General features: G+C 39.8%; 1 protein-coding gene across 7 annotated transcripts in view; it reads left to right on the top strand.

Annotated features, from left to right (window-relative positions):
• Positions 1-12,312, top strand: part of DCUN1D4 (defective in cullin neddylation 1 domain containing 4) — a 68,753-nt gene that overhangs the window by 38,258 nt on the left and 18,183 nt on the right. For all 7 annotated transcript variants that reach the window (XM_060012566.1, XM_060012564.1, XM_060012569.1 and 4 more), the window contains 2 exons: positions 472-542; positions 5,806-5,897. In XM_060012566.1, the coding sequence (XP_059868549.1) occupies positions 472-542; positions 5,806-5,897 (163 nt within the window). The remainder of the gene's footprint in view (positions 1-471; positions 543-5,805; positions 5,898-12,312) is intronic.

Below are 12,312 nucleotides of genomic sequence, written 5' to 3'. Positions count from 1 at the left end.
CTGCTTGCTTTTTTTTTCTGTGTAAAAGAAACAATTATGTTATCTCCCAGTTAATTTTAAAAAGAATATTAGGTGGTTCTTTGCTGTGTTTCCAAAAATTATTGTATGTGTTGAAATTATTACCAAAATAAGAATAGAGATTTAAGCTACTTTAAAGAACAGGAATTGAATGCCTGTAGCCTTATCTTTAGACATAAATTATGTGTCCCTCTAGCCACAGGTTGAAGGACTTGGCCGTAAACTGACTTAAATGTGCAGAACAGAATCCTTTAAAGATAGAACTGAAATTCTAGAACATTTTTCAATATATTCTTGGTGATTTCTTCCTTCAGAAAGGATTTATGGTCTTTAAGTGTTATTTGATCTAAGTTTACTTTAATAATAAGTATTTTAACAGTATACTACTACTATAGTAGTAATAGTGTATGTACATGGTTAGATTTAATTTCTATAAATTGCATTTCATCACAGGTACTGATGATGTTGTAGGTCCCGAAGGCATGGAGAAATTTTGTGAAGACATTGGTGTCGAACCAGAAAATGTAAGTCTAACTTACTAATTTGGGTAGATCAGTTGATCTGATTTTGTCTCTTGGCAAATAAAGCAACAGTGAAGAAGTAAGGGTGCATTAGTTTTTATGAGGCAATCCAAGAAATAAGTTCCAATTCTAAATTGGTTTGTAAGCAAAAGTTTTTTTGCAATTGGTATGGTGTAACTACAGTCAGTCATTTTATTCTCTCATTTAATTTCTTGTTTCTAAAAGGTATAGTAATAAAGTAATTAAACTAGATGTTTAAAAAGTGGTGTGGGCATGTGTGCCTACCATGACGGATAACAGGGGACTGGGGGACTGAGGGCTTTGTGTATCTTTGTCCCCCTCCGTAGTTGTTCCAGCCTAATGTAGAATTTGTCCAGGACTTTGAATAATTAATTATTCATAAGGGTTTTGAATAGGTTATAATTAAAAAGGTTTTTTCACAGCTCCTTCACTTCCAGTTGAATTTAGCTCAGAAGGTGATTGCTTTTTATTGTAAAGCCCCTAAGTATTTCCTTTAAAACATTTAATTAGAAGTTTTTTTATATGCTTCATTATTTTTGCATAATTCTTATCATCATGTTATTTTTGAATATTTTTTCCTATTCTCACATTTGTCTTACTGCAAAATGAAACATACAAATGCTCTGACTCATTAACTATGCAGCTTAATATTACATCAGCCTCCAATTTAACAAATACCTCTTATATCCTAAATGAATTTATGCTCTGGAAGAGCTCTCTAGGGATCATCCCTTTCATTCAGACTGTTGGTGAGATATCTGGTACCCATGCATATCATGCTCTTCGAGACTTCACACTTTTTTCTTTAAAAAAATTTTGTTGGGCTTCCCTGGTGACGCAGTGGCTAAGAATCCACCTGCCAATGCAGGGGACACGGGTTCGACCCCTGGCCCGGGAAGATCCCACATGCCACGGAGCAACTAAGCCCACACGCCACAACTACTGAGCCTGCGCTCTAGAGCCCGCGAGCCACAACTACTGAGCCTGCAAGCCACAACTACTGAAGCCCGTGTGCCTAGAGCCCGTGCTCCGCAGCAAGAGGAGCCCGCGCACCGCAACAAAGAGTAGCCCCCGCTCACCACAACTAGAGAAAGCCCATGCGCAGCAATGAAGACCCAACGCAGCCAAAAATAAAAACAAACAAACAAATTAATTAATTAAAAAAAATTTTTTTTTGTCTCCCCACTCCCCCACCCCCAGTAACACTGTAAATTCTCTAAAGAGCCTTTGGACTGTCTTTAACTTACTACATGTATTTTAGTCTTGTATTTTTATTTTAATGTAATCTAGTTCAAGTGTCTTGATAAATTATTGAGTTTGGTACAGAGGTTTGGGGACAGGTGGGTCAGTAGTATTTTGCCTCATCTAGTCCATAGCCTGGTCATAGACAGAGAAAAACATTTCATGGACTTTAAGAAGGAAGTTTTCTGACAGGGGCTGGGCCAAGGTTGGCAGTGTTTTCTGGACAGTAGTATAAAAGCGGCGAGAGTGAGCTGGGCCTGAGAGGAGATCCAGAGGTTCCACCCAGGGGGCAGTAATCAGCATGTGATCAGAGGGGTGGGTAGCAGGGCCCAGTGGTGGGGAGGCTGGGAGGCATCGGGCCGCCAGTGTGAGAGGGATCAGGTGGGCATCTACTCTCAGGGCCAGAAAGGCCTGTCGGGTGGGAGGAGTGCTGACACTGATTGTAACCGAGAAAACAGGGAGGCCCAGCTCTTTAAAGTTCCTCAGCCCCAAATACCAGTACTCAGTAAAAAATAGCTACTGTTATTATCGTTTTTTGGCAATTATGAGTCTTTAGTTTTCTATTTCTGTAGCAGTAGAAACAGTCTTGAAATGTTGAATCACATAGAAGATTGAACGACCGAGTTCAGACTATTATTCCAAAGTATTGATTCCTGTACTTCAAGCCTAAGATGCCACTAATAGAATTTTTATTATTTTATTCATCATTAAAAAGGAAAAATGTTGTTAAGTAAATTCTGATAAGCCATCAATTGTGGATACTTCCCAATTTCAGAAATTGTTTGAACAACCAGCACAAAAATAGTTTTTTAGAGGCTTGTCTGCATTGATGAGTGAGCACTTTAAAGTATTTAAAACCCTCACCTTGCCTGATATTTATAGCTTATGAAATTTAAGCAGGCTTGTAAAATTCAGTTCAACTTCCATTTACTAAGGTAACAGAAAAATCCTTTAAGTAGCTAGCTTCCTGATTCGCTGTGCTAGGGAAAGGTCTGTTTGTGTAAAGAAGTGCCCATCGTGAATATCTGCTGTGGCTGTTTGGCCACATTACATGCATACTTGTATGTGTGTTCCTTTACCGTAACCGTTTTTTTTTTTTTTTTAACTTAACAAGTGTTTATGTGGAATTTTTAATCCTTCTAATAGAGGATTGAGTATAGGTAATGTTTGAGAACATACAAAGTTTGAATTAGAAAATATGTAAATAGATACATAGGAGTCAGAATTCCAAGAAACGCTGAGGGATGAGGAGAAAATCCACTAATGTGTGAATAGTTTGAAGAACATGTAACGCCTTCTTTTTGGAAAATCCTTCCTAGTAGGCCCTTGGTCTCTCAAGTCACCATTTTCTGACCAATTTAACAATCATGTTTTATGGTGATGTGCATAATATGTAGAAAAATTGGTTCACTTATCGGTTCTAGTTATCTACCTAGTAATCTAGATTTTTAAAATCTAAAAAACCTAGTGACTTAAAAAAAATGGGTAAGTACTGATTGAATTGATATTTGATTGATAGGTCCTAGAGATTTACTGGGTTCTCACTGATACTAATCTCCAAAGTAGAAAACCATAAAGTCAGCACCAAGAGAAAGCTTTGCATTAATCTTCCAGGTATAAATTAAACAAAGCTGGAGATTTTTAGTCTACAAACGAGCTCATTGGCAGTTGGAAGGACAGACCTTCTGAACCTCCTGAATGCAGTTGTTCTGGAGTCCTTCATGTGCCCTTTGGCTCTCAGGGCCTAATTAAATCATCTAAAGTGATGTCTGAGTGGCTGCTTGCCTCATGGTGGGGAGTGTTATGCTTTTATTTTGCCTTTTGTTGTTGTTTGGGATTTTAAAAACTTTGGTTCTATTACAAAAAGTAATATAAGGCAGATGTGAAATCGTATTTTTTGATTCATTTTCAGGGACAACAGCCTAAAAATATGTTGATGCTCTTTTTTTTTTTTAATTTTTATTTTATATTGGAGTATAGTTGATTTACAACATTGTGTTAGTTTCAGGTGTACAGCAGAGTGATTCAGTTGTACACATACATGTATCTATTCTTTTTCAGATTCTTTTCCCATGTAGGTTATTACAGAATATTGAGTAGAGTTCCCTGTGCTATACAGTAGGTCCTTGTTGATGATCTATTTTATATATAGTAGTGTGTATATGTTAATCCCAAACTCCTAATTTATCCCTCCCTGCCCCCGCCTTTCCCCTTTGGTAGCCGTAAGTCTGCTCTCTGTGTCTGTGAATCTGTTTCTGCTTCATAGATAGGTTCATTGATGTCATACTTTAGATTCCATATATAAGTGATATCATATAGTATTTGTCTTTCTCTGTCTGACTTACTTCACTTAGTATGATGATCTCCAGGTCCATCCATGTTGCTGCAAAGGGCATTATTTCATTCTTTTTTATGACGGAGTAGTATTCCATTATCTATATGTACCACATCTTCTTTATCCATTCATCTGTCGATGGACATTTAGGTTGCTTCCATGTCTTGGCTTGCCTCAATTTTTCATGTTATGTCACCCGGATTCCTTTCACTGTCACCACCCTCTGACCCATTTGGGCACATGGATTGTAGTTTAATGGTTTGGGGCAGTTCTTCTGTTAGATGAAATGAAGCATTTAGGTCCTGGGTAAAGAAATCAGATTAACTGCCAAATGCAGAGTATGCTAGTCCCCGGCCAACTGTATGCAGGAACATTTATTTCCTTCCCATTGCCTTCTTCTTTTTATTACAACAAATGGACGTATAAGCCATTCAGCAGTGTATGTGTGAGCTCCTCTTTTGTACTCGGGTTCCCTTTTGTGTGAATGACTCTCCAGAGATAGCCAGCCTTGCAGAGTGGCAAAGCTTCCTAGGACGGTCCTAGGAAGGCCCTGTCCCTCTTCTTTACCTCTTTAGGAGTGGCATACTTTCTTTTTTAGTTACCCCTCACCTTGTCTTGGATCTTTGAGGTAGACAGGATGGGAGAGCTTCCTCCTCATCCCCCAGTCCAGGTGACCTCAGCTCTGTCCCTGTGTAAGAGCCCTGGAGAGTTTGCAGTTGGAGGCATCTTGGAAATGTAATTTTGTCTTTTATACCTTTAGGTATTTATTAAACTCACCATCACTGCCTCGGTGCCACCTTTTCTCTAAAGCAGCTGAGTGAAAAAGTGACGAGCGGTGTCAAAAACCCGAGTTGTCACAGTTCCTCATGTCTGCCCAGTTTCAGAAGGTGCACTGAAAGCAAGGATGACGCCCCACTGAGAAGTGATTGAGTGATTGTCCGCTCATCCTGCGCTCATTGCAGGCACAGTGCTATCGAAGTGGAGTGTTGGACTACTTTAAAATCATTTCCCCAGTGTATGTAGTTGAACTCACAAACGTCGAATCCACTGTCCGTGTCCCACCACCTACTGTTTGGGTTTTTAACACTCTGTTCTGCACCTCACTCTTTTCATTTTCACTTAATAAATCTTGGGAACTGTTCCGTGTTTGTACCGATGGCTCCACTTCATTTGTCTCAGTGGTGACATAGTATTCTTTCGTACGGAATGTGTTTAGCAAAGAAGTATTTAAGTAGTCCCTTATTAGTAGATGTTTGGTTGTTTTCAGTCTTCTGCTACTACAACTAGTACTGTAGTCAGTCTTGTTGACTATACAGCTTTGTGTATATGTGCAGGTGTATCTATGAGATAACTTTCCATAGGTGGAACTGCTGGTTTCAGTTTTGATACATACTGCAGAACTGCCCTTGGGAGAGGTTAATGGCTTTACACTTCCACCATCAGGCATAAGAAGTCATGTTTCTCCAAACCCTTGTCAGCAGACTGAATTATCAAACTTTTAGATGTTTGCCAAACTAGAACTCATTTTTGAAGTTACCTTGTTCATATTTCAGTGACTAAACTACTGTGAACCGAAGCATTTGGCTGATGTTAATGTATTTAATTACTGAGGTCTGTCCTCCTTATTTGATTGGTCTTTCTGCTTTGTTTTGTTTTTGTTTTAAACAGGTAGTTATGCTCGTCCTAGCTTGGAAATTGGATGCACAAAACATGGGTTATTTTACTCTACAGGAATGGTTAAAAGGAATGACGTCTCTACAGTAAGTCCTGAGGCTACCCTGGGGCAAGGGTGGGGGGTGGGTGTCCTTGCCCTCCCCTGGCTGCCTGCCTCCCCCCTGGGGTCTCGTGGAGCCTGGCTTGGGTGACTGGAGGACCGCCAGGGGATCTGGGCAGGCTTCACCTGTGCATAGGTATGAAGACCAAGCCCCATTTTCCTATGATGAGGAGGGCTATAATGGATGAATTTTAGAAATTAAAGTTTTTATATAATAGCTCAATAGAAATAGGCCATCCTTTTCTCATATATGTGAGCCACGTATATAATTAAAAATTTTCTAATACCCACGTTTAAAAAAGTAAAAAGAAACAGGTAAAATTTATTTTAATATATTGTACTTAAAAATCCAGAATATCCAAAATATTGTCATTCCAACATGTAACCAATAGTTTTAAAAGCTGTTTTACCTTCTTTTTCATATTGAATCTTGAAAATCTGGTGTATATTTTACATTTATGGTACATCTCAATCTTCATTAGCTGCATTTCAGGTGCCCAGTAGCCACATGTGTCTAGTGGCTACCGTATTGGACAGCGCAGGTTTAAAATCAAAGTATTATCATCTGGTTTATAATTAGTGAGAAAAGTTGAGTGAAGTATAACTTGTCAAGTAAAGATATTCAATATCTTTTATTTGATATATTCTGATATTAGCTTTGGGCAAAGTTAGAACTTCATTACTCTAGTGATTAAAAAAATAATAATAATAAAGATTCTGTTTATGTTACCTGGGCCAGAATTGAGGGGAAAAAATCACTGGTTTTATGTGTTCACTTCGTGCTTACATGCATGTGTGTATGTGCGTGTGTGTTTACGTGTGTGTGCTTGCTAAGAGTTTCACTCAAGAAAACAAATTGTCATTCTCTGTTACTCATTAAAAGATACACTTGAGGTGGATGATGAAACATTTCAAATGATATTTGAAGAGGAAGTGCTAATTCTTAATATAGTAACTGATCTAAAGTACTTGAATGGCTTCTCTTTTTCTTTTTCCTTTAACTAGGAATGATAGGCTTAAGTTTTTACTGGATTAAAATTGGAATTGAAATGGTTTTATGGTTTTATTTAAATAATTTCATAATTTGTCAACTTTCAATATCATTGTCCCTTTGTCATTGGTAACAGTCTTCATTTTCGTTGTGCTTTAGTAGTTTTATGAGGCCTGTTCACTGTTCTTTCATTCGCGCCTCACGGCTACCTAGGCAGATCAGGCTTTATTTACCCTGCACGTTTTACAGATGGGGAAACTGAGGCTTAGAAGGGGTATGTGATTTGTGAAAGAAAGTGGTAGGATGGGAGGAAAACCTAAGACTTCTGATTCTTCAGTCACATTCTGTCTCTGACAACTATTGTCTGATGACAAGTGCGTTTTAGGTAAAAGCCAGATCACCCTTTTACAGCATGCTCCTCTCAGCATGCTCTAGAGTTTTAGGTTTAAGTCTCTGGAATCTCCTAAAATTGTGTATGTCATGTAGGGAAACACCTCCTTACAGTTTTCAGCCTACTAACTCCTGCATTGTTCTCCGTGCTGCCTCCCTTTGTTGCTTTCCGGATAGAGCACGTGATGGCGGCTCCTTTTGAAGTACCCTTGTAATGATGAATGCACAGCCAAAGCAAGATGTTATTCATGGCTTTAGAGGAGGCACCATCAGCACTTCTTCAGGCAGTTTCCTGTGTCTTAAGAGGGTGTAGTATCCAGTTTTGGACAGTTCTAGATTCGTTTTTACATTTCCCTTTACAAAAGAATATTACCCCGTGCCAGGCCTTGCCCGTGTTTTGAGGATTGCGTTGCCTGGGAATTGAAATACACAGTTTCCTGGAAGAGGCCTACGCGTATGTTCATGGGCTGGGGGGCGCTCCACAAGCTCTTTGTGGGGAACTCTGCTCGCCACTTTGTGTGACCCGGGTAGTGGCAGGTGGATTCCCATAGAATGCTGCCACTTGGCCCTTGCAATTTACGGTATAGTAACAGACCTGATCCACTGTAAAGGAATTGAGGAATCTGCTTTCTTCTGTGAGATGAAACTCTGAGGTTAGTTTCCTCATCAGTGAGGTGAAGATGATTACTCACAATAACCTTTAAGGTGCTTTGTAGTTCAAAAATAGTACAATTTCAAGTTTTAAGAACTTCCTCCCCCTTTCCCTCCTGCCTCCCTAGATTCGTCATTTGTTCAGCAAATATTTGAGTGGCAGTGGTGTGCCAAGCACAGAATTCTAGGTCCTGGGGAAACAAAAGCCATGAACAAGACAAAGTCCATTTGGGGCAGGAGCTTGGAAGCAGTGTTCAGGCAAAATATCCAAAAGTAATAAGGTCACTTCTCTTTATGCTACTTGTATTTATAAGGTATTTGCACCCAATAAATAAGAAAACTCAGAGGCTAATCCTTTATATGCTCTAAAGATGGAAAGTAGTCCATCTTTTGAATGATCTATTTTGTCTTCTATTTGGATTTTTTTCTTTTTTTCTCATTTTTGGCTTTATTAAACCTGTCCAGTGAAGTTTTACGGACTCAAGCTGGAATTAAAGTGTATATAACAAAACCTCTTCTAAAAAAATTACAGCTGTACAGTGAGCGCATGCTAGCAATAGGAAACCCATGGGATTTGGAACCAGAGAGTTTTGAATCGGTTCTGCCACTTTCTGGGTGTCCCTGGTAATGTCCCTAAAACCAGGAACGTTGAAGTGATGAAATGTGGCTTTCCCCAGGGCACCCAGAAACCAGTCTTCTGTATGCCATCTGGAGTTGTGTGCTTGGCCTCTCCAGGGCCATGTTTTGTGACTCTTGGAAGCAGTGACAGCAGCTGGTAGGGAACATCTATCCCCAAGTTCCCGCAGTCGTTCTCAGAGAAGGCACAGCTCTTGATTGATTGATTTATGTATTTATTTATTGGCCACACGGCTTGTGGGATCTTAGTTCTCCGGCCAGGGATTGAGCCCGTGCACTTGTCAGTGAGAGCACCGAGTCCTAACCACTGGACTGCCAGGGAATTCCCAACTCTTGTTTTAATTGACTGTTTTTTTTATTGCCTTGTTCCAACATGTGGTTTAAGGTTACCTCTGATGAATTAAGCTTATAGAGTGTTTAAGCTAAACAAAACAAAACCCCAAAAAAGTGTGTTAGAGTTGTAGCTAACTTTGTAGAGAACTGATGATGGGCTGGAAAAATACCTTTGGGCTGACCAAGTGAAGGGGCAAAGGCTGTCCCAGGGTAATGGGAGAGAGCTACCTTTGATTTTATAACCTTTGAGGATTATTATCCTGATTCCTGTTGCTTTGGACTGTGTTACAGCAGCAAAGTTCAAATAAGCAATGATTTCATTCCACAGTATATGCATATTTTCTCATGGGAAAAGATGCCCCTTAGTGGTGTGGCACTGTCACTGTATGACTACCACAAGTTTTCTTGTACGTGGTACACAGAAAAGCAGGGGGAAATGTGTTGAATGATGTGGCTGCTTTCTGAAAAGTCTCAGGCCAAGCCTGTTTCTTCACAGGCCCTCTGTTTGAACTGAGCCCCTCTGCAGATGGCCTTGTTGAGTGGCCACTAGATGGCAACCTGCGGTTCAGACAGGGTGACTCAACGGCCTGTCTCCCTGATGGGGGTTAGTCCACAGTCTCCGCAGGACAGGACCCCTTTTAAAGCAGATTAAACCCTTTATTGACAGTATCGTCTCTAACCCATCCTTAATAGATACATGAAGTGAAAATTTTACTTTGGGCATTTTATGCTTGACACTCCAGGTGAGCTCTCTGAGCGTCTTGCAGACATAGGGACGTCTTTGCCAGTGTGGCTGGACTTGCTTCCAGGCACGCTGCAGAACGTCATATTGACCTGTAGCGACTTTATTTTCTTTTAGCTATGCAGTGGTCATCTAAATGAGTGGTTCCTGCTCTAGAATCTGTTGAAACAAACAACTGCTCTTCTTCCTTTCATTGGGCAGGACTAACTAAACTAAACCACTGGCCCAAATCTGGCCAGTTTCCTGTGGTTTTCATCCTTAACCTTCTTTCCAACTGAAGAGGGGAACCTTGGCCTTAGATGTTTTGGGGTTAGCTGGTTTCCCTCCTCTTTGATCCTCCCCCATATTATTACTAATAAAATATTATTCATTATTTATATACCTGGTAAGAAAATCGAGCCATACAGTAGAGTGCCCAGTGCACGGTAAGCCCTGTTCCCACTCCTGCCTCACAGGCTCTGCTTACTGCTTTCTTGTGCATCCTTTTAGCCTCCAGCAACCTTCATTTGGGTTCTGGCAGTAAATCTCTATAACTAGGCTATCAATCAGTGTCTCTTTTTTTCCTTCCTTAACCTTTCTCCACAGAGATCCAGAGTGGGCTTTTCAAGATGGAAGCCTGATCACGGTCTCTCCCATGATAGGAGGTGGCTTCCATTGTTTCTAGGATTCGAAAAAAACCTCCCAAAACAAACAAACAAAAAACCCCACTGTGGACCACAAAAACCCTTTGTGGTCTGGCCCTACCTCCCTTTCAGCTTCATCTTGGACCACTTTCCCTCTTACTCTACCCAGTCTAGTCACAGTGGTTTTCTTTTAGTCTTTGGACTTAGCATGCTCCCTTCTGCTACTGGGCCTTTGCACATACCGTTCCTTTAATGTGGAAGGCCCTCGCCTCCAAAAACATCTAGTTTCCACCTGTCTTTCAGCTCTCAGCTTACATGTCAGTCCCTTAAAGGAGGGTTTTCTGACTTCTAAAATAGTCTAATTTTAATCTTTTCTAGTTTTCAAAAACATCAGGAAGAAATAAAGCACATTCTAAATTGTTGTAGACTTATAGAAATGAAATATTTACTGTAGCTTTTGACTTTTAGTTATTTTATCATCTCAGTAGATCCTGGGCAGTTTTTTGTAGATAGCTACAAAAAAAAAAAAAAAGCTTTCACAAATTTATTGCTAAAAATACATTGGTATGCTCTATTACGAACCATATTTTAGTTTATAAAGTACGTAAAATATTTACATTGATAATACTTGTAATATGTATTGTCTATACTTAGTAGGAGGTAAAAGCTCTACAGAGAAACGCAAGGGTACACATGCAGCATTGAAAAGCTTTAATATTGTCAGTGAAAATGATGACTCTTTGTTCTCATTTTTAAGGGCTAGATGTTATGAACAAAAAATTAGTTTGTAAAAATAACCAATCAGTCTACTTAAGAAAACTAAACAGTGTGTCTCGTACCTGTGAAAATAGATGGTTATCACTAGGGGCTCCCTGGAGAAATAGCTGATTTCACGTTTAGGGTAGAGAGAGTACAAGGTGAACTAGAATATCTTGTGCCAGAAAGTGAGGACGTACGTGCTCAGAGACTGACGGGGACATGTCAGAAGGACACTGGAGCCAGCTTGAAGGGGCCAGTGCCCAAACACGGACAATTTATGCATTAAAAAGAATGAAGACAGTAGCAGATTATAACACTGAGTAAAAGGCAAAAATCCTTAAGTCTAGAAAGTAAGAAAGATGGTGAGTAGAACTCTTTATAGAACAATTCCAGCCTGTAAGTGTAAAAGCATGATAGAATTAGAAAAATCACCATTTTGTACCTTCAGATGTTAAAACTGATTCAGGCAGGGCTCATCAACAGATGCTAAAATGTTACACCTGGTGAAATGTTGTTGAGGAACAGGATTGTCAGTCTCAAGGTATCATCCCCCAGATTACACACCATTTCAGAAGGGCGAAGAGTACCGTTTAAGTGGAGAATCTGGTGGACGCTACCTTCACCAAATGAATCAACTTAATATCACCAGTAATGGGACAGACTGACGTTATGAGCCTCCTCACAGGGTATACTGAGAAGGACATCACGTGGAGAGTTCTTATCATGAGTACTTAATCTAAATATAATCATAGGGAAATTATCTGACAGACTGAGATTCTGCAAAACAACTAGTCTGGTCTTTGAAAAAATGACATTGTCAAGAAAGACAGAAAAAAGGCAGGACACCTTCTAGATGCTAAGGAGATAGATACCTGAAAGCAGTGCACGAGCCTTGATTGGATCCCGGATGAAAAGGAACAGCTGGGGGAAAATTGGGAAATTTGCGCATGGGTCATATATTAGCTCAGAAAGTTAACATTTCTAGGATATTAAGAGTGATGATGGCATTGAAGTGTTTAGGAGTAAAGTGGCATTATGTTGGCAACTTACTTTCAAATGGTACAGAAAAAAGTGCATGTATGTGAGAGAGTGAGCACAAATGTGACAGTGCTCATGGTGAGCCCAGGGGATGGGTATGTGGGTGTGTATTTACTAGGCCTTCAGTTTTTCTGTACATTTGAAATTTCTTAAAATAAAAAGTGTAGGAAGAAAATAGCTCATCGTGGACATGTTCCAACTCCAGGGTTTTTATTGTCTTTTGGTATTGTGTTTTATA

This window comes from Delphinus delphis, chromosome 5 (assembly GCF_949987515.2).
Source record: "Delphinus delphis chromosome 5, mDelDel1.2, whole genome shotgun sequence".
Lineage (NCBI taxonomy): Eukaryota > Metazoa > Chordata > Mammalia > Artiodactyla > Delphinidae > Delphinus > Delphinus delphis.
The sequence above is the reverse complement of the archived record's forward strand: the minus strand, read 5'-3'. Positions and strand labels throughout refer to the sequence as shown.